The sequence below is a fragment of the Ptychodera flava genome, chromosome 20 (genome assembly GCF_041260155.1).
Source record: "Ptychodera flava strain L36383 chromosome 20, AS_Pfla_20210202, whole genome shotgun sequence".
In the NCBI taxonomy this organism is placed as follows: Eukaryota; Metazoa; Hemichordata; class Enteropneusta; family Ptychoderidae; genus Ptychodera; species Ptychodera flava.
In genome coordinates this window covers 17,782,458-17,810,416 of record NC_091947.1, presented here as the reverse complement: position 1 = coordinate 17,810,416, position 27,959 = coordinate 17,782,458, and the positions used below count along the sequence as shown (strand labels likewise).

The following is a 27,959-nucleotide window of genomic DNA, read 5'->3' as shown; positions in this document are numbered from 1 at the left end:
TAATCGTGACCAAAAAACGACGTAGGTCGCCCAACGTCACTCCCGTCCTATCATACAACAACAACAACAATAACAACAACAACAACAACAACAAGATTACTCCATTCCCTGTGCTTATACCATTTTGTACCACGATGCTGAGTTTATAGCGAGAAGAATCCATTGAATTCCATTGCAAAAACATTATCCACTCATCTACATCTTTGAGTGATTTTGATAGACTGGACATGGCAGATGAATTATCCGGAAGATTCATGAAATGGAATTACTCGTGAAATAGTATGACGCTGAATGATATATTAGATGTCTCTTTTACAAAGAAGAATTATATAGTTTCGTTGAGTTGATGAACATCTCTTGATCCCTTCCAGTGAGTCCCACAAAGACTCGATCTGAAACTTTATTTCTCATAAAACGTAAACAAACGTCATAGATACATCAAGTAATCATTATACTGTTACCATGGTGTACGTGTCATTTCTGCATCATGTGAAACGCGATTGTGAGATCAGATGTCACTTTGCATCTCGGGGACGCGTATCACACAACTTTTGCGGAATCCCTGAAGCCGGACGAAACTATAAATTCGTAGAGGTTCCGGCATTGGTAAGTTTAGAGAAACTGATACAATGATAATGAAGTTGACCCGGAGTGACCCGGTTTGACCTCGAGTGGGTTTAAATGACATGCGCATAGTCCATTCATTCTCCTGACAACATGGCGGACCCTGCTGAGAAGAAAGTGGAATATTACGGTGGCATCGAAGGGTGAGTTATCCGTGAAATTTGTAAAAAAATGTTTGGAATGTTTTTGTGTAATTAAACAAAATAATTAGCAGTGACTGCTTAAAATATTTTTCGGCTGGTATAAGTCGATGAAGGCTTCAGTCTACAGCCGCGACGTACTGGCTACTGTATTGCATTCCTTCATTATTCTGGTCATTCATTCATCATTGCACCATAACGACCTTTTAAAAATGTACCATCTGATACAGACATTTAGAAAAAGATTGTCTTAACATGCTATGTCCTCCAATGTTTTCTGCGATCCGTCCTGCCGCAAGATGGCGAATGACGTCCGCGGTGCGGTCAGCAACAGCAGGACAAATGCATTGTACACTGATGATCTGCCGCTTTGATGTGGGTCATGAGGGGGGCGGTGCCCGCAGTCGTGTCACAGTTTTGCTTTCCAACTGTGCAATGAAAACTAAAATGTTGACCACGATTTCCAGGGGGCGTTTCATGGCCTTTTACGAGAGATCGTCTGACGGTAGGAATACAAAATCTGCACGTAGAGTGGGTTTTGACCATGACCTTCATAATTAAACACTGCGTTTGGGAAAATTACAGGAAGTGAAGACAAGCACAAAGTCGGACTGAAGAATCCCGAAGTTAAACTCCCCCCCCCCCCCGTATTTTTATCAGACTGTCACATCTAAAGTCGTCTTATAGCTTTTATGAGATATGTTTTCAGCACAGCTGCTTGTAGTTCCGACACTCGGTGAAGGCCACTGTATGCATTAGAAAGTTGATACAGTGACCTTCGCATATCGAACCACAAGCGACTGTGGTTTTAAGCATTCCAGAGTTGAAGTCTTTGTGGCCAGATGTGATCAGAAAATTGCCTTACAACATAGACCCTAAAGTTAGGATCTATGCTAATAATTACACGATTTTCACAGTGCAACAGAAGTAACGAACAGAGTTTGAAAAGATAAACCAAATACATCATATTTTCTGTATCATGGCTTTGTTGACAGTAACTGCAAATTGTAACTGTTTTATTGCGGTGGATGTATCAGGGTGAAGGCCTTTATATGATTTGATAAAACGTTACAAATCCTTCATGTAATTATCCCTAATACTGAGTCAAACGCAAATCTCAACTCCAGGACATCTTTCTGTTTTATTCGTCTATTTGACGCCCTATTTCATTGCATCAAGACCCAAAGTGGGATCCATTATCAACAAATGCTTCAGTTTCAACAGTATAATCATTGTTACTTTGTTTGCAGTGGTGCCACCCACTCCAAGATGGTCATCATGTCGTCAGACGGTACCATCAAGGCACTCAGCAGGGGTCCAAGCACAAATCATTGGGTAAGGCATCAATATCAACCCCTCCAAAAACTCAAAAATTCTTCAATGGTGTTTTAAGATATTTTGCCAACATTGTGAAATATAAATGCACCAGAACGGTTGAGAAATGTTGGAAAAGATTTCTGAATATAAACAATGAGAAGCTGAAAACGTGTATTTGTAGTGTGATTGATTTAAATTCATGATTACAGTTGCTGATGGGCAGGCTGTAAGGCAGTAGTGCATTGCTCTGACAGCAATTTTTCAACAATCCATCATGACAATATCCGTCATATTATTCCTCATAGCTGTTTTTTAGTCCCCACGGACACCGTCCGGGGGGACTTATAGGTTTGGTCATGTCCGTGCGTGTGTGCGTGCGTGCGTGCGTGCGTGTGTGCGTCCGTCCGTTCACGCAGATATCTCAGAGATGCAAGAAGCGATTTCATTCAAACTTGGTACAAGGATTACTTCATATGTCATACAGATGCACGTCGATTTGTTTTGTGATACGATCCAATATGGCCGCCAGGCGGCCATTTTATTACGATTTTTTCATGTACAGAGCCATAACTCAGACATGTTTCAACCGATTTTATTCAAAGTTGGTACAATGACATTGACCAATGTCATAGATATGCACGTCATTTTGTTTTGTGATACGATCCAATATGGCCGCCAGGCGGCCATTTTATTACGATTTTTTCATGTACAGAGCCATAACTCAGACATGTTTCAACCGATTTTATTCAAAGTTGGTACAAGGACATTGACCAATGTCATAGATATGCATGTCATTTTGTTTGTGATATGATCCAATATGGCCGCCAGGTGGCCATTTTATTACGATTTTTTCATGTACAGAGCCAGATCTCAGACATGTTGCAACCGATTTTATTCAAAGTTGGTACAAGGACATTGACCAATGTCATAGATATGCACCTCATTTTGTTTTGTGATACAATCCATTTTATTACGATTTTTTCATGTACAGAGCCATAACTCAGACATGTTTCAACCGATTTTATTCAAAGTTGGTACAAGGACATTGACCAATGTCATAGATATGCATGTTGATTTGTTTTGTGATACGATCCAATATGGCCGCCAGGCGGCCATTTTATTACAATATTTTCATACACAGTGCCATAACTCAGACATGTTTTAACCGATTTTATTCAAAGTTGGTACAAGGACATTGACCAATGTCATAGATATGCATGTCAATTTGTTTTGTGATACAATCCAATATGGCTGCTGTGTGGCCATTTTATTACGATTTTTTCATATGCAGAGGCATAACTCAGGCAAATCTCAACCGATTTTATTCAAAGTTGGTACAAGGACATTGACCTATGTCTTACATATGTACGTCAATTTGTTATGTGATACGATCCAATATGGCCGCTAGGCAGCCATTTTATTACGATATTTTCATGTACAGAGCAATAACTCAGGCAAATCTCAACGGATTTTATTCAAAGTTGGTACAAGGAGATTGACTAATGTCATACATATGCATGTCAATTTGTTATGTGATACGATCCAATATGGCTGCCTTGCGGCCATTTATTACGATTTTTTCCTGTCGAAGGCCATAATACTCTAAGGCATATCTTAACCGATTTTATTCAAAGTTGGTACAAGGACATTAACCTATGTCATACATATGTATGTCAATTTGTTTCTTGATATGATCCAATATGGCTGCATGGCAGCCATTTTGTTACAATTTTTTCGTGTCCTTAGCCAAAACTTGGGCATGTCTCAATTAATGAAGAGGACTCTATCCTCTTAGGACATGTAATCAAAGTACCCATTAACAAGTGGGGACTGTGTCATCAACGATGTTTTTCAATCAAAATTCCTGTCACTCCAACAAAATGGCTACCATCGTGAATTTTGAAAATTCCTATACATAGCTGAAGAGAATAAATATAACGCAGTGTAATAATATGCGTGATCAATGTTTCCAAGCCAACACCCGATACCTATCTAATTCTATGTCTATCTGCCAATGTGTCACTCTCCTTTACCGAACATTACAAACGATGATTAATCACGTCATATCACGTACTTCTCCTGCAGCTCATAGGTATTGATGAATGCCTGAACAGGATACACAATATGGTGGTTGATGCCAAGCTCACTGCAGAAATAGATTTAGACATACCCCTCAAGTCATTGGTAAGTCATTTTCTCGGTTTCCACTCAGTGTGCCATCCAACTGACAAACTTCTTGAGTTGATTAAAGAATTGCGGGACATTTCTGGATGTCAGCTCTATGCAATACGGAACAATTTCTTTGCCTCAAAGAGAACTTTGTTTGACTGGTGGCACCTCAATTCAGCTTAGAGAGGGCGCACTTTCCTGCACACTGCAGTCTTCATTCATGCATTTCTCAGTTTGCAGACTGTTTAATCCCAAGTAACTGAGCCTTCCAGTGTTTGCTTGTTGTTGTCCAGTCTGATTAACGTAACACAAAAGTGTGAAACTTTTACTTGAATCAGATGTTGGAAAATGAGAAAACAACTTACTCATTTCATAACTACATCATGAATTAAATGTGGAAGGAGGATGTAATCTGTGGTGCATTTTTTTATCGGCATTGACCAGGGGATGTCATTAAGTGGTGGAGAGCAGAAAGAGGGGCAGAGGAAAGTCATTGAGGGCTTGAAGACCACATATCCCAACATCAGTGAAAGCTACAGCATGTGTACTGATACGTTTGGAGCCATTGCCACGGCCTGTGAAGCAGGTGGGAACTGTGATTTGTCTCTGTGAAAAAAATTAACACAATATAGTTCATTTAAAGATACCCAAAATTTTTCACACTGTATCACCTTTTTGTGGAAGATAAAAAGTTGACAACTACGTGATAAGGTTCAGGTTTAATCCAGGGTCAAAGTCAAGTTCAGGAGGTAGAAGATGGGGTCTTTCATTTGTCATTCTTCAGTGATTTACATTCCTGTTCAGTACTTTTACATCACATAAAAGGAATGTTTGCAGTATGTGTAGCTCAACAGCAAATACATAATGTCAAAAGTGTGAGAGATTTCAGTTGATGGAGACAAGGATTTTTTCCTTGAAGAATATACGATGTATTTCAAGGATTTGAAAACCGACTGTCCTATACCTCATCAGATGCAAGTGCATGTCTATTGCCAAACCAATGGAAGTGGTAAATCGATCGATGCATGATTTTTGATGAACTCTGATTTATCTGAAGGTGGAATCGTACTCATATCAGGGACTGGCTCCAACTGTCAACTGATTAACCCAGACGGCACGGTTCATGGATGTGGCGGATGGGGTCATATGCTGGGAGATGAAGGGTCAGGTAAGCGCAAACTGTACCTCCTTGGTTTATACGGTCGTCGAACAATTTATCAATCGACCCACATATCATGAAAGAGAATGAACATAGCGTTATTTGTAATGATAATACCTGTCATGTTCCTTCAAATACCCTGCATTTCAGTTTGTCTCAACATTGGTAAATATGTCAATGGAAGGCATTCTCTAAATTGTAGTGTCATCCATGTCGTAGTCTTGGTGCCATACAGTTGATATCCTATGCTATGAATATTCATATTCTGGTAAAAGTGAATTTTTACATTGTCAGTGAGTTTCTCTGTCATTTGTATATTTACCAATAATCAAATCTTAGAATGAAATATTATGTAGCCACTATGTATGAGGTGGCTTTGACAGGAGATTTTTCTGAAATTTTTGTTCACTCCAAGACCGCACCTAGCAGCTTGGAAATTTTGTTGTGACTTTTTGTATCCTACAGCTTACTGGATTGCTCACAAGGGGGTGAAAACTGTGTACGATGCAAACGATAATTTCGAAGAGCCGCCTTTTGATATCAGCCACGTCAAAAAGTTGATGTTTGATTTCTTTCAAGTAAGTTTTCAGTTGCCTTTCAAAATAGCTGCTGTAACAGTCAGTGTCCTTTCTGAGCTGTGTGAGGGTGTTACACAAAATTGAACCCTGTATGTACAGCGTACAGTTGAAGTAAATTGAAGCTGGCAGTTGAAATGAAAGCATATGTAAATAAAGTCAGAAATCTCACTCACATTCCTGACCCTACCATACCATTGAAATAAAAAAACAGCCACAGTGTGGTTTGGAAGGACTATGTACATGTCAATAATAAATGTGTTATTATTACATACATATTGACACATGGCTGGCTGTAGGGTAACACATATCAAACACTGTTTATAATCCCAATAATAGAAGCGGCAAGACTACTGGTATGTGCCCAATCACTTTGATGATTACATGTGAAAGCAATTATGGATATCAATTTTGTGTTCAATCTTCTCATATGTTGTAACTAGCCGTGGGCTTTTATGATAAAGTATTTTTATAGCACTTATTCAGACGCTAAACAATTCACCATGAAAAATGAACGTTAATCACTTTACACAGTCCCTGATGAAGCAAACGCAATAAATTTGACAGTAACATACTCCTATTCTGTACAGGTGACTGAGTGGTACGGCATGCTGGATCATCTGTATTCTAACTTTAACAAGTCAAGATTCGCTGATTTTTGTGTGCGGCTTGCAGAAGGTAAGCAAGTGAGCACAGATGTGTAAACTAGATTGCCATCATGCTTCTTCCTTGCAGGTGAATGTGGCTAAATAAGGACTAAAGAAATTATCTTTGTCACAAGAGGGCGCTAGATAAGTAACATTTCTCTTTCATGCAAAAGTACGATGTCTCCCCATTCGGCAAACGTGAGTGGCAATCATAATGATGGCCCAAACTTTGAACTTTTGAATTCAAATATCCTAATATGCGTTGAACTTATCAGTTAATTAAAGTTCGGTTAAGGCTTTGTTGTTGCCACTCTATGAATAGACCAAAATTTCAATTTGGCTGGTCCTGGACAAAAAGAAGGTACTGTCAGAAAGGCTATTTTTCCAATAACAAGGTTAAAATAAATTCGTAATCCAACAAAACCATTGCCATTTCTTTTCTCACACTGGAAATTGTAAGTGTAGCTGTTTGGTTCGCCTATTCCCGTTCATTATGAATTCATTTTCTTGAATAACAAGGAGAAAAATTGCATGCAAACCTTAGTGAAAGTACAAAAGAGTCAATTAAAAAAAAAATTTTTTTTTTTCAATTAAGGGCATTTAACAAGGGGTTGCAAATGATGTAACATTGATTGAATATAAGAGTTTTAGTTATTATTCCAAGCAAATTAAACGACATGAAAACTTACCATGTTACACAACAACAATTATATTGACATTGTTCGTTTAATGAATATCTGAATGTGCTACATGTATTATTGAGGTAGTATGCGCCTCGAAAGTGAAAGACTTAAACTTTTGCTCAAACTTTCCTTAGGAATCTTTCAACCGTTCTCTTTCAAAATCAAGAATAAAAATCAGGGGTCACCGTGCAAATTTTAGTACTAGAGAAACAAATTACCCAAGATTTGCTGATATTTAAAATTCAAAATGGGCGCCATGCCTGTGTTAACGCTATGTAGAAAAATAAAATTTTCGAATTTCGAAAAAACTATGCCAGTGAAATTTTCTTTTTTCTCCAAGAGCTTCAAAATGAGCTCCCATAAGTGGTAGATCAGAAAAGAATTGTAAAATAATTTTGAGAGTCCAAATATTTGTCCCCGAGGCGCGATCTACCTTAAGCCTGATTCAAGTTGTATATCTGCAAGGCATTTTAATGAACAATCTATACCTGAATACATCTGCACCTCTGACAGTATTTACATATGTACCGTATGAATTTATAACACACAGACATACACTGTGCAGTACAACATCACTGTATGTACATGTAGTAACTTGATTTACCACTGTTGTGACCTTGCTTGACCTCTAGGTGCCAAGGAGCAAAATGATGAACTGTGTGTCTGGCTTTTCAAGGAGGCTGGTAAACATCTGGGAAGGCATATATTAGCACTGGGACCAAAGATTGATAAGGTATGTGAAACAAAAGCTTTGAAAAACAGGACATTCCGCTTAATCGTAGGATGTGTGTTTATAACAGCAGCAGTGTGGCTGTATCCATAATCATGTAGGTTGGTATTGGTGAATTATTCTGAGAAGCATGTAATAATTATCAGATCCTTACATGTCGAATAGGTGATAAAGAGCATTAAAGACTCAGAGACCCTCATAGTCAAGAGTGACCTCAAGCTTATAGCTTGGGCTGTAGCCAAAACACCTTAGAGCTTGTTTTGCTGATTCTTGAGTTCAACCTTTAAATGAAGAATAATTCCAAATCTTCAGGCTGAACTATCATGATTATTTTAATGATATTGATTGCTAAGCTGATGTCATGAAAGTACATTTTTTCTCATCGGTGACTGTGAGTATTAGTCATCCGTTGATGGAGTTCCTCTTTAACAAATCTGGCTGTGCCATCATTGGCTGAAGAGACATCAACTGAAACAAATTTTTACTGTAAAAATTGCTTTATGATAACAGCTCTTGCGGTGAAATGCCAATTCTATTATTGTCTTCTGTCTTTTCCAGAGTTTATTAAAAGCTGAGGGAGGTCTTCAAATTGTTTGTGTCGGGTCTGTATGGAGAAGTTGGGATCTCCTAAAGGAGGGTATGACACCATGAATGATTGTCCTTAACAAAGCATACTTAATCAGTCACTTTTGGAAATGTTCATTCTTGTGACAGAATTTATAGCTTTGGCTAACAATAGTTTACTTGAAAAATTGTGGAAGTAGTCAAACTAGGAATAATTTAGGGTTTGTGCACTCCTAGAAAGTCTTTGACAGTAGAGTCTCATGAAAGGTCCTTCAAAGTCATCAACGATGAAATTGAGTCATGGAAAGTCATTGAAAACTTAAAGCTACCCATGATTTTCAAAAATCACTAAATGATCAGTTCTGACATCATTAAAATGTCAAAAATGATCTATAATAATCATAATTCATTAAAATAATATCTAGAAAACGGTACTTTTGAACTCAAAAAAGTCCTTGAAAATCATTAAATTCTAAGTGTCTTTGAGCATTTGGACCCTGTTAGTATTTCACCTAATTCCATATTTGAAAAGTTGAGTTTTTTTATATCAGTTTCCCCACACAAGAACGCTAGAATGTTTTGTCAACAGAAGTAACTGTTCCAATTGCGAAGTTGAGGTTTAATGGACATTGCAATGTAAAATCAATCCAATTTTGAAGACTTTTAGAAAATGTCAGTAAAATCCTGTGTATTTAAATTGTAGGTTTCCTTGAGGGACTGAGGCCCAGGAATGACAAAGACATTGACATTGAAGAGATTAGCCTACTAGACTTGAAGGAATCCCCAGCAGTCGGTGCAGCGGTCATTGGTGCCCGGGACAGCGGCTCTCAACTTAATATCAACTACGAAAAAAACGTCAATGTTTTCTTCCATCACAAGTTCTGAGAAAATGGAAAAAAAAAAGATGAAATATTTATCAGGATTATTACATGAAATTGACAATGTGTCTGTAGATGTCTTCTATTGGATGGCATTATGAGTGTACATTTCCAGTTGTCAATGCCATTGGATTTTATGCCAGCAATGCATATTCATATTTGTACATAATATATGCAACGACATACCTGTCCTCTGCTGTAAGTTAGAAACCTGTTCATTATGCAAAATCTGGTACTACCTGTTGTGTCATCCGATGTGTATGTCAGTCTATGCATCATGCATGTCAAATGCCCTTTTCAGTGTAAAAGATGTTGGATGTAGAAGTGTTGTTGATTAGCAACGATGGCACACCTTCAGAACTCTGGGCCCGATATTCACTGTGAAAACAATGGAGTTTTCTTAGGGGTCCTCCCGTCGCCTTTTGAAGCAACTGGACACCATAGGACTATGTTACTTTATCAAATTGTCCGGTGTGGGCCCAGTCTTTGTCAGTCCTGCCACATTGTTGTCTATGGGTTTACCCAAATGTAGGCTGTTGAATCTATCTCTTTATTCTATAGCGTATAGAGTACTTTGCAGAGTAGCCTTGAGATTCAAGTAACAATATATCAGGTATAGCTGTATTTGTAGACAGAATACTTGTAATAGATTTAGACTAGCTTTGGTATCACCAATAGATGTCACCGTATGTCCTACCTCTTTTTCCCATGTGTGTTGGTATTGTGCATCATGCAGATATAGGTAGAAAGACAGTTCTAGATGGAGATTCTTACAAGTCTGTATTCCTTCAGTATGCCCCATCTGTGATTGATTTGAATATGCGAGTAAAATACACAGGAAGTGTACAAAAAATTCTGCGATTTTAGAATCCCAAATGGCAGCACGATGAAAGTACTGATCGTATGTAGCAGATATATGCAGAGGTTGTAGCTTTTGAACTCTTTGAGTAAATTTAGGAATTTCTTGATCAGGTCAGCCCTGTACCTCTACATGCAATGTGGAGATTTTCCCACCTGAATACTCATAGCTTGCCATGTGAAAGTTGGTGTCGAGGCCAGACATGTATAGATATATGTACTGAATGAAGGGTAGCTAGCGTTTTTGGACTAGGGTTCTACAGAAGGTTGAATGTGCTTCAGGGACAGATATGCAGACTCTCAAACTACTACAGTTCTTTTCTGATCTACCACTTGTGTGACTCACTTAATAGCCCTTGGAGTAAGAAACATTTCCACCGCATCAATTTTTCAAAAAATCAGAAATTTCATTTTTCCCCACAGAGATGGCGGCCATTTTGAATTTCAAATATTGGTAAATGTGAGGTACTTTGTTTCTCTGGTGCCAAACTTTGCAGTGTGACCCCCTGATTTTTATTGTTGATTTAGTGAGAGAATTGTTGAAAGTTTCATTGAGGAAAGTTTGAGCAAAAGTTCGAATGTTTCACTTGGAGGTGCATACTACCTTATAGAATTATTTGGACTATGGTCCAATCCAAATACACGGTAAATGAAAGAAAACTCAACAAATCATTCTCCTTCAAACTCACCAAACCTACTTGATGCTTTTTTTTTAATTTTTCAAGGCAGGGTTATAGGTTGCGATGAAAACTTAAAACTTAATACATTTATGAATGTTGTGAGCATGGAAGGTAGAAATTTTTGGTGTGTACCACAAACTTGGGAATTCATTTTTCATGCTAAACTGTATATGTATGGAGAGGTGATTTTTAGAGTAACGGAAATCAGGAAACAGTGAACTCCCCTATCTGATTAGTGGCATAAACTGTGTCATACAAAGTGCCGATTTTTCAAGAGTATTCAATATGACCAAATCTGTGCTCCTATATATCTATGTTCAGGTACTACCAAGTATCAGTTGTTGATCGATTCTTTGTCAAAGAGTCAATCACCCAGCGATGTGTGCAAAGATTTAGGAATAGCAACGGTAGAAATCGCTTACTTACCTGGATATGCAGAACTAGCTCTCAAAGCTGGCACTTGCCATTATCATGTGTGTTTTGAGCTGTGTTCATCTGATCAGGATTGAAATTTTTCATGGATAAGTGCTGAATTTTGACAGTATGCACAGCAGCACTGTTAATAACATCAGTTCTGATTCCATGTGTGGATATGTCCACTAAGTCATCAACAAACCATGTAATCGCTCTCTCACTAACAATTTCATCCATATTCAATGATTGTAAATGCAACATGTTCTTAAAATTGAAAATATGGTAAACACGGTAATGTATGTGGCTTCTCTGTAGCCTCAAGGATATATCCCTCCTACAAATATTGATCACCAATCAAAAAATGAACCCTATACACACTTAGGTGCTTACACGTGTTAATTTTAATGTTACAGTACCTTGAATGTGGAGCCAGTCAATGCATACGCCATTTGGTATTTATTCAGGTTGTTGTCATGGAAACTTGTTTTTGCAATGTTATGTTAAATATACTTGTGTATATATTTGAAGTAAAGTGTCAGTTTATTGTGTACATTACTTTGATAAGCTGTTGTTGTCTTTTTTTATCACATTTACATGGAAGGCTGACTCTGTCAGTGTTTTCAAATTTGGTTTTAAAGTAGAATGCACCTCGGGGACAGATATTCAAACTCTCAAACTTTTACAATTCTTTTCTGATATACCACTTATGGGGGTTCATTTCAAAGTTCTTGGTGTAATGAAACTTTTCATCATCTTAAATATTCAAAAATCTAATTTTTTATTTTCTTCATAGAGTTAACACAGGGACAGCGGCCATTTTGAATTTCAAATATCGGTAAATTTTTTGAGGAATTTGTTTTTCTAGTACCAGAATTTGCACTGTGATCCCTGATTTTTATTCTTGATTTTGAAAGAGAATGGCTGGAAGGTTCCCTGAGAAAAGTTTGATCAAAAGCTTAAATCTTTCACTTGCTAGGCGCATACACGGTCCGTGGAGGGACCGTGGTGCACACAAACATACAGTTCTTTGTTCTGTTCATTCAGCTAAAAATTCCCTATGAGGAACTAGGAATTTAAGATAGGGGAAATTGATTCTGTTGAAATACAACTGGAATTCTGCGATTGCAATATCATACTGGCCAATGTAGGTCTCTGCTATCACATTCGCATGTTATTGTATATCAGTAAGGTTTATTTTTATCATATTTTTTATTTGTTGTCCCTGCACGGTGGCATGTTGTATCACACTTTTGCAATGTCCTTGTAACTCAAAAGCTGTATTTGGTATTATCAAAAAGCTGCCGCCAGAAAGGATGTATAATTTTGATGTTTTCAGAGAGTATGACCTCAAGTGAACTTAACCTGGGCTGACATCATATATATATATATATATATATATATATATATATATATATATATATATATATATATATATATATATATATATATATATATATATATATATATATATATATATATATATATATATATATATATATATATATATATACTTGTTCAAGATCAGCTGGAGTAGAGTGCTCAATACTAGAGTAGAGCTAAATACACAACTGAGTTGATCAGGATAATCTAAAATATTACATTTCCACTACAAATTTGTTTTGTATAGGCTGCAGAGCCGCCTACACTCATCGGGTGGCTGTGATCGACTGAAACTTTAGGCGGGAAACGATTTCTTTTGTTTTGTTTTTGTTGGCACCTGTTTGTTGCAAAAGGTTGAATAATTAGTGACTGCACAAGAGAAATTTTCTCCTGTGTCTGCAGGTCGATACTAATTCGTTTCTATTGTTGAGGGAGCACATTTCTGGATATCTGAGGAGTATGAATTTCTCGTGGAGGCACAGATTGCATTTTTTTGTGACGTTGGAGTATGGATTGCATTGCTTTATTATTTTCCAGTCAATCCTGTATTCTGTCTTTGCATCTTTCAGTGACCAGATGTGCTTGCTCAGTTCGGTGCTGTTTCTGTATCTTGTGTTGCGGAATGATAGCATGTGGTTATTATATGTTGTTTGAATGGAGTCTCCGTCAGGCCGATGTATGTTGCATGTGTATTGTTGTCTTCCCTGGTGACTGTTGCTTGGTGAGGGCGTGGTTTACCAAGCAACAGTCACCAGGGAAGACAACAATACACACGCAACATACATCGGCCTGACGGAGACTCCATTCAAAACAAGATATAATAACCACATGCTATCATTCCGCAACACAAAATACAGAAACAGCACCGAACTGAGCAAGCACATCTGGTCACTGAAAGATGCAAAGACAGAATACAGGATTGACTGGAAAATAACAAAGCAATGCAATCCATACTCCAACGTCACAAAAAAATGCAATCTGTGCCTCCACGAGAAATTCATACTCCTCAGATATCCAGAAATGTGCTCCCTCAACAATAGAAACGAATTAGTATCGACCTGCAGACACGGAGAAAATTTCTCTTGTGCAGTCACTAATTATTCAACCTTTTGCAACAAACAGGTGCCAACAAAAACAAAACAAAAGAAATCGTTTCCCGCCTAAAGTTTCAGTCGATCACAGCCACCCGATGAGTGTAGGCGGCTCTGCAGCCTATACAAACAAATTTGTAGTGGAAATGTATTATTTTAGATTATCCTGATCAACTCAGTTGTGTATATATATATATATATATATATCTATATATATATATATATATATATATATATATATATATATATATATATATAATATATATATACACACACACACACACACACACACACACACACACACTATTTTGTGACAAAAGATCATATTTGCGTGCTCGCTGTAGCTTTTCATAAAACAAATTTCTCTGGGAGAAATCTGTAGCCACTCGCACAAACAGTATGACATTGATATGTAGAATGGTCAATGAATGTCGAGTTGTTGACTAACAAACAGATGAAAACTGAGTATGCGGGTACCGAGTACAACCAATGGCTTTGTCATCAAATTTCATTGCGGTTGAGCTTTTGATAAGATAAAATGTAACCAATCTGAAGTTTTTGTTCAAAGTGACAAATTAAAAGTCTCCTTGTGCACACGATTTTACTGCCCACTATATTACTGTGAAGGGGACTTCAAAAGTTTTTGCCCAGTCAAATCCATTGTTAACTACAAAGGTTTTTGAAAAGAGGAAATGTTTGCTGTAAGTTTTCCATGATAATTCATGTGCTTTATCCTTATGTTTCTTTCAAAACCAAAAGCTCTGCTCATGAAATTTACTGTCAAGACAAATTACAATCACAGGTAACTGAGCTGCATTTCTTGTTACCTTTTTTGGGTTTTATATTATTTTAGTGGTTTCAGTCATGAGTCTAGAGACTGAATTTTATCACAGATTTGTTTATTGTATATCAGTCAGGTTTATTTTGTTTTGTTTTTTTATTTTTAGTTTCCATCGGGTATCTTGTCATGAAGCTTTGCTAAACTCCTTACAGTATGTTAGAAAGGTGCTCCATGAACTCAACTACGTATGGAGGGGTTGCAGTCGGAAAAAGTTGTATGCAGCTATAGCGCGGTTATTGAACCACTTTTTGAGGGTGGGGATCTAGCCGATCGGTTTGGACTGTGATGTCTTCGCTAGGCGAATAGGTGCCGTACGTTGTGGGTTGGAATCCCATCGAGAATATACTTACTCTCATAAATACGACAACCTTGCTTGTTTTGCCCTTGTCTAAAAACAGAATTTCTGACTGCATCAAGTGGGCTTAATCAACAGTAAAGTGGCGACGAGTGTAATTAGCGTACTACGTGTACAAGTTCACTCACTAATGGATGTAGGGCTCATGGGCAAATGAGGCATAAAAGTTTGTATGGAAATGTCACCAGTGAACAAAAATCATTCATACGGAATCATGTGGCGTATCACTATTCTAAATTTGGTATTTGTCTGAGTTTATTTCTTTTTAATGTTAATGACTTTGTTTTAAAATAATCAGCCGATACATGTTTCCAAGTGAAATGATCTCAAATACTATTGCAAAACTTTTACGCATTGATGGGTGTATTTCTATAATTGCATCTTTCGAGGTGAAACACTGGTTTACTTTTAATTTGTTCAGGGAAAAGGATCACTTGATATCAAAGAAAAACGTTCAGATACACTTTACGCTTTCCTGAAATAAACACTTCACTTTGTACACTACACTACGCGGTGGCATGTTGCATCACGTGCACAGTTTGCAATGTCCTATAAATCACAAGTTGCATTAGGTATTTCTAAATGCTGCAGGAAAGGGTGTATAATTTTGATGTTTTCAGAGAGTATTGCGTGCAAATTGACTTCAAGTTGTATATATATATATATTCACTATTTTGTGACAATGGTACCTTCATTTGCGTGCTTGCAAACGAATATCTTGGAGAAATCTGTAGCCACTCACACAAATGACATAGGTATGTGGGATGGTCAATGAATGTCGAGTTATTGTTGATAAGAGTGTAACGTAGTCAACTAATAAATCTCAGCTGAAAACTGAATATGCGGGTACCTGTTTGAATAGGTATGGAAGCAAATATTATACCTGTATTTGTCAAAGACTGCCCTCGAAGCACACAAATATCAGAATTGATTCAACTCCGCGCTATTTGTACCTCACGCTAACAAAAACTGTTGAAGTAGTACTTTTCAAAATGGACTTCTGGGATTTGGTAGCCCTTTGTTATTTTCACTGTGTACCCGCAGGCAAAAAAGAAAACTGGAAAATTCATCGCCTTTAAACATGCCAGAAAACCTATCTGCGGTGACCCTAATGGAACGGAGGCCACTGTTTTCTCTGCAGCTGTGTAGGCCTAATCATTGACGTAATATGGTAAATCGCTTGTCCAGTATCTCTTTCAATTACTAACTCTGGTCGTAGTGTTTCATCTCTACATTGTTTATCAAAATCATCATCTCGATTTCCTGAAGATAATCTCTGATTCGATTTGATTCCTCATCATGTATAGTAGGTTCAGGGATACAAAAAAGGTGGACTCGTTACGGGGTTTCACAACCGAAATATAAAGAGCCTGTTTCTTATCCTATGCCTTTTGTCAAAAGAATGACCCCACGGCGCACCTTATGGCCACAAGAAGTTAGTGCCAATAAACAAGAATCAACAAACGGCCTCGGTACACCCCCTCAATTTTCGAATTATGACGCGCAGCAAAATGCGTAATATTATGCTGAGTTCCTAAACTATTGAACGTCGAGCTGCCATATGTAGTTACGTTTGATCATACACCATAGAGGAACTTTCTAGCTTCTATGGTTGACGTTATGTTCTATATTGTTGTCGCTATAAGTCTTATTATTTTTGTACTTTTATACTTCTTGTTACGTTCAGCTTCTGTACTTTTGAAATCAAGAGGTAGAGGTGTGCCAGCGTTCTCTATCATAGTCTCGGCAAAGAAGATGAATAAAAAATCAATTCTTCTTCAGCATTACAGCTTGCCCAATGGCAGGAGGGAACTCCTGGTGACGTCATGACTCATGTTTAAGTGGTGGTAGTTTTATTTAGGAGAGAGCCAACAAACCGAGCCAAACGACTCTTTAGCGGAGTGTGGGAGAAGTTCCGATGAATCGTCGTGGTTGAAGAGAAGTTGCAGTCGTTTGATTTTCGCTATCATATGAAAAGCAAATTGAAGAAACAAGAAGTGTCGACGTCTTGATACACGATTTTTACTGACAAACAATTTCTGGGCATCTTATCGAAGACATTGGATCTCCCCTTGATTGTTTTCGATGGGAGCGGTTGTCAATATGCACGGAGAGCACAGCTCGCATTGCACAAAACGGGCATCTCAGAATTAAACCAAGTTTCCTGTCAACCAGCGTCTAATTATTTGTTAGATAGTGATGATGATGATGATGATGATGATGATGATAATGATGATGATAAACAGGTTTCTATGAACAGAACGGAAGATGGTAAATTATAGTACAGTCAACATCCGGGACTTTCGCATGTTCACAATATCTGAATCATCGGATGCGAGCGACGTGACTTTTTGAACGTAGTAACCAACCAGGGGCTAGGCGTACGCGAGAAGTGACATGCCATTTCTTGTCCTCGTAACTGTAAATGTCATCGTAACTTGTTTTTGTTTTCATGTATTTCAGTTGTGACGACATTCACAGGCTTTCAGAGAGAGAGAGAGAGAGAGAGAGAGAGAGAGAGAGAGAGAGTGTTGTAAGACTTGTTTCTACGATATTCTTTAAATTAAGGAATGTAAATTAAATTACCGTTATAGAGATATGCATTGATTAGTAGTGAACTTGGAATATGTCACGATAATCTTTACGATGCATCACAATCCTTGACTTTATGATACGAGTGAAAGTGACTCCAGTATGTACTTTGCACGTTCTGACAACACTCCGACCCACAGTCCTGTTCGACGGAAGGTGACCCTACCACGTATCGCTTTGGAAGTCACTGATTGAGCGAAATATATAATATGACGTGTTTTAAATGTGAAGAAGCGTTTAACTTAGTTTTATCGCTAGCCTCTTCCAACATTGAGCGCAGTTGCGACGGTGGAGGGGTTATCGGTGGCGGACTCTGAAGATTGCTGAAATAACCGTTCGTACCGGAAGGCACTAAGCTTATATAAGCTTATCAATAAATTAGCTGTGAGTCAAATAGCTATGTTGGTGATTTTCTGGTGGAGTTATCAATCTTTTTCGTGCTGACTTTGAAACTAGGATGACTTTTCGCCTGTCACACCACCACGAAAACCCGTTATACAAGCACAAGCACAGTCATATACTTTCTTTTGATCGTGAGATATGATCTTCTGATCGCCTTTTGGAGATTCGACGAGCCAGAACTTCGGTATAAGCATCGGAATGACAGTTACGTTAACTCGCACCTTTTCCAACCCGCCCGATACCAACTCGCCCGTATATCTGGTGGTATAGATTCCATGTACCTCGTGTTTTATGGCGTGTCTATGACAGGTGCCTGTCAAAACTTGCCTATGTTGACCTGCGGGAAGTTTTTCGCCAAAATTTACCACAATTTAGCGAAATAAACTGCTCTTCTTCCACTGACTAACATGAAGAAGACGTTGTTCTGCCATGTAAAAATTACAAAATAAGACGACACAAAGTCACAAATTCTGGGAACACACAGCATCGTAGAACGGGCTAGGTCCTGTTCAAGTTCTGCATGTGTATTTTTGGCCGATTGTCGTTGTCGAAATCAAGTATCTGCGTCGCGAATATCGCGTCGGACAGATTACATGCAGACTGTGTTCGCACATTATTTTGAGTCGATTTGTCAGGACGAGGAAGGTACACATAAAAATTACAAATTGGTTTCGGGCGAGTTGGTAATCATCGTCCCCCGTGGTATAATTCACAGCCGCCGATGATTAAAACAAATTAGATTTTCTCTATAATATATAAGAAAATTATACACTATTGGCGCTATTAAAAATGGTGTGGGGTAGGGGGCCTATGATTACTTGCTCAGGACTAAGTGAAATGTTGCTCCTCCAGATTTTCTGATACCGGTAATTTACATTTTAAAGGACTCCACTTTCCATTCCATTTTCCACTACATTTGGTGCGCCTGTGTGTAGTACGTGTTAACCTAATGGTGGGCTGCTCAAGGCTATTTGGGACACGAGACGGGGACGTGCTCAATGCATGGCGGTTTGTTTGTGCAATACGTCAGGAGCGAGTCAGGGTTACGAGAAGGTCAATATCATGAAACTGCATTCGTAACATATGCAAATAACCTAAAATCAATCACCATAATTAATTCGCATTGGATTTAATCCTTTCTCGGGATGACAACAACCGTTTTAGCGTTATTTAGCTAACGGTGTTGACTCGATAGCTTACATTTACAAATGGAACATGCCTGACACTCCTACCCAGAAGTGGTCGAGTCAAACAGGGGTTTCCCGACAGGTCTTCATGATTCACGTACATACACACACCCAGTGCCAACTGAGGACACAAGGTGAATGCTCTCGAGTGCACGTCTCGTCCCGATAGACTTCCGACGTCCGCACGACTCACAAGGCACAGTACGGTGGACACAGCTTCAACCATTCATTCTTCTTGGCTGAATCAAGCGACAAGGTGTAATCATCATGTTTTCTTGCCAAGATGTGAAGAATAAATCGGTTATACATGTGATCAGTATCTCAGCAAGCGGTAAATAATTATTTAACTTCTTTCATATCTGTGGATAATATTGTAATGTTAAATCTATGACTATTACGCACACACACACATACACACACACACACACACACACACACACACATTATGTTACTTTGGTTACTCAGCTTGGGGAATGTGATCTGTTGAATTTGTAATGAATGATGATGCAACCTCATTACACATAAACAAATGCTTAAGCTTAATATGAAATATATTGCTTTATGTAGGCAAAAACATGCACAAAAACTATACATATATTTTATATATATATATATATATATATATATATATATATATATATATATATATATATATATACATATATGTTTTTGTGTTTTTGTGTATGTGTGTGGTTTTCCGTATCTATCTACGTATCTACTCCTTTGCAGATAAAAAGTAGTTATATTAGAGTCAGTCTGGATGGTCACATCATGTAGATCTCTCCGTGTTTATTTGCTGTTGCCTTGGTATTTTTATTCATCACAAATAGGGTTGAAAACATCTCTTTTTGTGGAAGCCACAAATTCATGAAATTTTATTCCGAAAATTTAAAGTTATTTTGTTGGAAAGCACTCCTAAAATAATAGCTTTTTCGTCTTGTTTTCATGAACTTTAATGATGAAAGCACTTTCTTGTGGCCAACAAACGTGTGCAACGTCATTCTGTCTTGAAAGTCAGCGATTTAACAGTGAAGGCGCCCATTAGTATTTGTTTTGTGCCTCTTCAACAAAAAAATTAAATCCGATGGACCTGCCACATGGCAGTTTCACGATACTTCCCAAACTAAATGTGGAAACCGTGATCGTGAGAGAAAGCTGTTTACCTTGACCACAGTCAAACTTGAATGGGCGTAGACAGATACCGTCATCGTTTGGCACAGCTCAGATAACTATAGCACAAGCTGTGAGCACAATTTTTTGGAGCGCGGTCCGTGCTCTGGACAGACAAGAAAAGACGCAGAAATATGTCAAAGTGAAATGATTTGCAGCCGCTGTTAAAGTTTGTAAACTTTGAAGTGTTATCCATGTTACCGGGACAATGGTGAAGGCTACCAAAGCCCAAGTACCGATGATGGCAATATTCTGATGCAAGAATTGACTCGGTCGCTTAGTATTCGTCTCTGGTTGGCCCTCGAGGTGAGGGCAGCAGACGTAAAGGCCAGAGTGGACAGAAGCTGGTGACTGTTTCCATCTCTACGTACTATGATATTTTGTTCAGATTGCGTCTATGGAATCTTCAGTGCCCTATTAATCCATAACCTTGGAAAGGGAATATTGTTTGTCCAATCATCAGACCATAGGTCTCTAAAACAAAACAAACAAGAAAAGTGTAAACTCTATAAAGAGTTTTAACCCTTTTGAAAATTACATGTATAATTATAGAAGTAATATTTCCAAAGTAAATATAGATTAAGGTTTTCTTACAAGAAATTAGTGTAGTAGATAATAGAGCATCTTGGCGCGCTCTACCAAACTACAAAGCTTGAAATACAGTCAGTCCGTGTGTGGAGGGACTGTGTTTGAAACAAGGCGACATATGCGCTATGTCGGACTGGTTTGGAGACGACTTTTAGCTATATGCAATGTTGCTAGGGTCGAAGCACGGTCCCTGGACCGTGGTCGAGGTTACTACAGACTTTGAAGAGGGAAGGCTATCTCTGACGCAAGGTATTGTGATACATTAAAGTTAACCTTGAGACGTTATTGAAGTCAAATAGTCAAAATTCAAGGAAAACTGAGGCTTTCGAAGTGTGAACTTATCGTACGTATAGGCCTCAAGAAAGATTTTGATAATTGGAGGACAAAGTCGGCACTGCATGCATACAATTTTTCATTAGAATTTACGTTTTTACTAGAAGTCCAGGTTTTTCTAGTCCTAAGCTTAAATTTTTCGAATTTTACTGCCCTTATAAATTTCAGTCACCTTTACTATGCAATACGACAGAAAAAAACCAGCTCTTTGAAAGCTTGTGATATTATAACCTAGTTAAATGTGAACAAAGAATCGGCTACGAGATATGCCGTAATCATAATCTTTCGTTCGCCGCGCCAATTCTTCGCTCTCTTGCTAATGCAATATGCATAGAGTGCCTTATTTGAAAGAATGGGACACGCGTGATCACTGTGTGCACACCTTATTTGTGTCGGCTAGAGAGCTTTCATTTGTCTCGAATCCACTCATTCGGACGTTTTTAAGTTTCCACATTTTTGGTCTACATTGATCATAGTAAATTTATATGGGCCTATTAACAGTTTTTTTGTGGTTTTTTTTACACGTAAACACATTAAAAACGACAAATGCGTACACATAAGACTGTGGACACACCTTTGGAAAACCAACTTCAAGTTGGCCCTGGAACGGCGGTTTTTTTTTTGTTTTTGTTCAGTTTGAGATATGACAGGGAAGGTTTACACATGGGAAGTCTATAAATGGTTGTCGTCTAAGTTAAGAAAACTGAAGGCCCAGACGGCAAACATCCTTTCCCGCCATGAAATATGGAAAAGTACACGATTGCATCAGCCTTTTTCTGCTATTGTAATTTTTTTGACACGCAGTTCAAGAGCTACTAGTATCTCATTTGTCCTCAGGGTGACCTCTATGACGCCGCGTTTTGATGTTTTCATGTTCAACAAGAAAACGCTCATGAACTTCGACGAGAGTCTGACTTTAATAGCAATATTCATTATTATTGTTGCGTTTGACTTTCTGTATAGTAGGATTGTCGAACCATCGAACGGAAGTGTACAATAGGGAATTTTTCCATTTACGGTTCCTGAATGAAGAACGCTATTGTCACGCGTGACCCGTCTTTCCACCACGGTCATGGTCATTCGTCGCTTACATGCCACTGGGCACGTGATCACGGGATAAAAACGATTACGCAATTACGGTCAATAAAACTTAAAAACACTAGGACATTCCATTGTGTAAAAAAGGGGTGCTTCCCCAACTCAGAGACGAAAGCATTAAGTTTTCATCAATTGTGTTTAAATTTTCCATTTAAAGCTAGATTTACGGTAAACATTTTCATACAGTTAGTTTACTTTATCATCAGAGTGCTGCAGTCATTTTCCCCTCCATATTTTACGTGTGTATCCTGAAGTCGAAGTTGACGATACGCTGTGTCCAGAGGCAAGCGGGGTTTGGTACACCCCTTGCTCAGAGGTCACGGCGCATTCCCGCTGATAACATGTTGTTAGACCAGCGGTGAACAGTAAAGCGTCAACGATGGAGAAGTGTGCGAATTCTCTCTCAGACCCAGACTAAAACTCTTTTCGAGACGGTTTCCTTTTTTTCCCCGGAAACTCTGCATTTGGTGTGGTTTGCAAAGGTGCACCTACAGTGTAACATTGATAGACTTGAATTTAAAGGTATGGCGTGTGCATGTGTATAATGGATTTTTTCTTCCAAGTTCCCCTGTCCCTTTCAAGTCAGATGTTCAACCATAACACTGACAGACACCCTCTTTTCCCATTTTATACAGTGTTCTTGCTAGTTCTACAACCATGGTTTCTTTCATCATGTAGCGACATTTTTTTCAGTTCATGCTGACTCTTACGATTTCTACAAGTGAAATTATAAAAATGATGAACGTATTCAAGCTTTGTGTTGTGAAACTGCCAACGGACGAGTAGGATCGTAGCCTCGTATCCGTGTCGCAAATCGATGGCGTGGTTTTGGGGTGTCACTTTTAGAAGGCAGTTGTTTATGGATGCAATAATTGCATCCCAAGCTACCATATCATGGCGTAGTCAAAGCTCAGACAACTTTCAGGAGTTTTCTTGAGCTGATGACATGGCCAATCGGTCGCTATGCGCAGCCTGAGTTTGTGAGACGCTGTGAAGTACACCGAGGAAATGGCGGGTAACTTCACTGTCTGTTTCAGCATGTGGTACGAGAACGTATCATATTACAGTCAGCCCTTGTCTTCCAACACACATTGCATAGCTGCAGTACCACAACTGTAGCTCGAGGTTTAGTCCGGGGGTTGGACGGCAAAACCATCCAACCCAAATACCCAGGCAAAACCTCGAGCTTCAAGTAAAACTGCAGCTTACACATTGCAATGGCATACCCATATTTTCGGTACATCGACCAGATAACTCAACTTGGCCCAATATGACTGAGCAGTCATTGCATGCATGGTTAGGATATCGGCCATCTTACAGTTATGCTCAACGGAAAGTAGACGATGAGATTAAATGATACCTTACTCAATTACTAATTTACATCAGACACTTTATTTCTAAAACTACACTAGTACCTCACAATATTGCTTGCGAGCGGCAAGTTCTCAAAGACAAGAATAACAAATACCAGACCTAAATGATTCCTTAACATAACAGTCGCTTGCCTGCTTCTCTGCCGACATGAGTGCCTTATCTCTTTCCACTGGTTTATTGCCGTAATCTTATACTACGATACTAATTACACAGCGACAAAAAGACAACTGTAGTTCTTGCTGAAATGAACGTCATCGCCGGGTAGACCGGCCGACATTGTTGAGACACTGCTCAGTAAGTGTCAAGTAGATTGGATTTTTCAATCTTTAAAATCGGTAGAGTTGACTTTTCAGAGCCTCAGATTCAGATCCTCAGATCCTCAGATTCAGATCCTCAGATCTCAGACCTCAGATCCTATAATTTCAGACGCAGATTCATAATTAAAATTTCACAATTTTCAAAGTATAATGTAATATACTGATAAATAAAATATAATTTAGATTTGAAAAGGCTTTAGACATTATTTATTTTCTATCTTGAATCTTGAACTAAAAAACTTCGATCTCAGAATCAGAACGTTATCTGTCGAAGACAGGGTGCGCAATGATTCCACTTGTTATGTCATCACCTGAACGTTCCCTCATAGAGATAACCCGCGCGCGATCAAGACCGCGACGATCATGTAAATGCTGGCTATCGACAGTCCGTATTTTACCATCGTTCGTAATATTTATGGCGAGGGAATATAACTTATCCATGTTGGAGGCCAGTGACCCCGGGCTTAATCAGAATTCAGGGGTCGGAAGAAGCACAGGTGCTTAAATCAACCAGTGATCGCGAAGCCTCCTGTAAACGTACATTATGTACGTTTACAGGAGGCTTCGCGATCACTGGTTGATTTAAGCACCTGTGGGAAGAAGCAAGTTAGCTAATCTGTAATTGTAGAACCGTGTTCGTTTAAACTTGTTGAGCGAAAACGTTTATGTAGACTTTTTTGTTTTCCTAACTGCCTTGTACATGTCATATTCAAATTATTATTTTAAATGTTGCAATCATACTGTTAATACGGGTATTGTAAAAGGCTTGTAAATTCGAATCTGCGTCTGAAGTTATAGGATCTGAGGTCTGAGATCTGAGGATCTGATTCTGAGGATCTGAAAAGTCAACTCTACCCTTTAAAATCATGACTTCTGCTTTTGCCAATTTTCATTTTCTTTGACACTAAAATGCCTTAAAACAGATTACCCCTAATTCTTTGTATGAAAATGCCTCGACCTAACCCCCCTAATTCTTTGTAAAACAGGTCCACACTTACGATTGATAACAATGGGTATTTTGCCAAACCATGGTGGTGAAAATGTTACAATCAACTGCCACTCTGTAATTTGTGCTAGAGTGAAGATAAGTGTGGACAAAAACATCACGCATGGGGGTCTCTAGCTATGTACCATATCGCCAACTTTACAATTACCTAAGCTACTGATGATTAATGTGAAATACTGTCTATATGTCCACTGTTCTGTGTATCTCTTCTAGCAGTCAAACAGTGGTGCAACTATTCTCATGCATACTCTTCCAAGTACATTTGATTGGGATGTTTAACGTTTTGTGTTTATTATATCCAATCAAATGAGACTTTGTCTATCTGTTATTCAATGGCTCAAAATTGATGAGGGTCAATTACAGATTTGTATAATCCTCTACAAGATTTACTCGCCAAACCAGAGAAACCATATAATTATTGTCTGTCTCAAGATATCTTTGCAAGAGCTTTTCAGACAAAACGTTTGATTCATGAATGATGAAGATGTTTCATTATTTGCCTTTTATATATCTCTTTGAGAGGCATATGTTACTTCATGCTTCAGCCAACTTACAGTTGTCTTTTTGTCGCTGTGTAATTAGTATCGTGGTATAAGATTACGGCAATAAACCAGTGGAAAGAGATAAGGCACTCATGTCGGCAGAGAAGCAGGCAAGCGACTGTTATGTTAAGGAATCATTTAGGTCTGGTATTTGTTATTCTTGTCTTTGAGAACTTGCCGCTCGCAGCAATATTGTGAGGTACTAGTGTAGTTTTAGAAATAAAGTGTCTGATGTAAATTAGTAATTGAGTAAGGTATCATTTAATCTCATCGTCTACTTTCCGTTGAGCATAACTGTAATGTTAAGACAGGGGCGAGGCGGCGCGTCCTCTAGTACATGGCAATATTACATGAAGGATGTAGAAAGTTTGTTTTCTCCTCTCCCCAACAGTCATAGCAAGTGAAGCCCTTTCCTGTTTGAAATCCTTTGTCCACAAATGTACAAGGCATCCAAGAATCACTCAGGTGTAATAAATAGTCTAGGCCCTGTCCATTAAGATGGTAACGGAAATGATGAAGAGATTCTTGAGTATTCTGTTATTTTGGCTTGTTTTGTTGACTTCAAAGAGCCCATGTTAATATGCATCTCAGACAGTTCTGTAAGTTAATTAGCACACATTCAAGTACAAGTTCAGTTCAATCACAGAACTTAAGCAGCACTCATCACTCACTCTGTTCAAAACACGTACAGTGAAGACTGCCAAGAATAGAGTAGATTTCTTGAGTGCTAGGTATACATTGGGCTCTCATGGCTTCATTACATGTAAGTCATATTGATAGCTGTGATTTCACCATTTGCTACCAATACTCCTATACTAAAATCTCATATTTTAGCGGCCAACTTCATTGGTTAACAGATTTTCCAAAAAAAGAACAAAAAAGTCTGATCATAACAATCACTCTTATGCCCAGGTAAAGGACAAGCAACTGCTTTTTAAATGTTATACATTTATGGCTTTTTGTTTATTTATGAATGTATTTATTTTTTGTTTACACATCAGGCACCATCACCATGGATATGAGCAAGCTTGAAGAGGTTTACAAAAAGTGGGAGAGCCGTTGTCTCTTTGGCAAAGGCAACTCATTAAAGGCCCAGCAACGGCTACCCCTGAATGGCAACTCAGCGGAGGGTGCAGCTCTGAGAAGTGAAAGAGGTTTTCACAATGGTAAAGGAACGACACAAGCCCTCGACAGGAGAAAGAAACTGAAAATAAAATCATGGAAGGCAACCATAGGCATAGTAAGTAATCAACATCTTTTGAAATATGGCTTATTTTTAATAATATACCGTTTTCCATGGTGTTACTACCGGTATTTAATCTGTCCACCCCAATCCCCTTTAAGCTGGTCCACAATCATCATTGATAACAATGGGTTTGGGCCAAACCATGGTGGTGAAAGGGTTTATAGGGGTGAGCAAATTTCCTGTCTGATACTATTGGGAGACTGCTGGATTCTTACAAGTATACCGCGGCGTGTTACATGGACAAATTGCCAAGGAAAAACATTTGCCTTCCCCTGATAATAAACTAATCTGATATTACTTTCCCTAGTTGGGTAAAGTAAGTCCCTAGCAGCAAACTGACTGACCTTCCCATAAGAGCTGTTCATATACAATATACTGGTGCAATATCGGTGTGTAAAGTTAAATTATGTACCTTGGCAAATTTACCAGGGTTAATTCTCAGTCATGCTGCTGAGATCACTTCCTTGGATACAAACGCAATCATATTGCAAGACAGCAGAAATGGAACAGGGGTTTGAAAACCATTTACCTACATGTATGTACTCAAACTTAGCAAAAACCGTGAACGTTTGCTTCAGGAGATGGTTCAGGAATGGATTCAAGAATGACAACACATTTCCTAAGAAAATTATGTACATGTTGATAAATCAGGACTTAGGTATTCATTTCTTGTTGTGATTATAGCCCTTGATGTATTCCATGAACTATACCTCCACTGTCAATCAGGCTCATTTACATGTGTAAGGTTCATCATTGCTACTTCTTTGAAAGTTTACTGCACTTTGACCATTAGGATAGCTAAATGTGTAATATACTAAAGGTTGTGGTTGAATAATATGTGAAAAAGGTGGAGTATAATTTTCAAAGGATCTTGGGTTGTAAAATCACACATTTGTTGATGAATTCATCCTGATTTTGTTTTGTCGGTCACCATTGTAAACGTTGAAGTAAAAATCACTGAACTGTGTGCCTGATGCTTTCTGGGATGAAAATACTTCT

The 27,959-nt window shown here is 38.4% G+C and overlaps 2 protein-coding genes across 3 annotated transcripts in view; both read left to right on the top strand.

Moving 5' to 3' along the window:
• The first annotated feature begins 517 nt into the window (after positions 1-517).
• On the top strand, positions 518-11,993 carry LOC139120196 (N-acetyl-D-glucosamine kinase-like). The gene is made up of 10 exons (XM_070684366.1): positions 518-767; positions 2,015-2,099; positions 4,167-4,265; positions 4,695-4,836; positions 5,308-5,418; positions 5,875-5,987; positions 6,575-6,662; positions 7,947-8,047; positions 8,603-8,681; positions 9,312-11,993. Exons 1-10 carry the CDS (start codon positions 718-720, stop codon positions 9,491-9,493), a joined length of 1,050 nt encoding a protein of 349 aa, XP_070540467.1. The 5' UTR covers positions 518-717; the 3' UTR covers positions 9,494-11,993.
• A 7,395-nt stretch (positions 11,994-19,388) lies between these two features.
• LOC139120195 (glycerol-3-phosphate acyltransferase 1, mitochondrial-like) overlaps positions 19,389-27,959 on the top strand; it is a 52,073-nt gene continuing 43,502 nt past the window's right edge. The window contains exons 1-2 of one of the 2 annotated variants that reach the window (XM_070684363.1): positions 19,389-19,617; positions 26,716-26,954. In XM_070684363.1, coding sequence (XP_070540464.1) covers positions 19,554-19,617; positions 26,716-26,954 — 303 coding nt within the window. In that variant the 5' untranslated portion in view covers positions 19,389-19,553. Of the gene's footprint in view, positions 19,618-22,789; positions 22,998-26,715; positions 26,955-27,959 lie in introns of those variants that run through there. The other variant, XM_070684364.1, reaches the window with a different exon arrangement.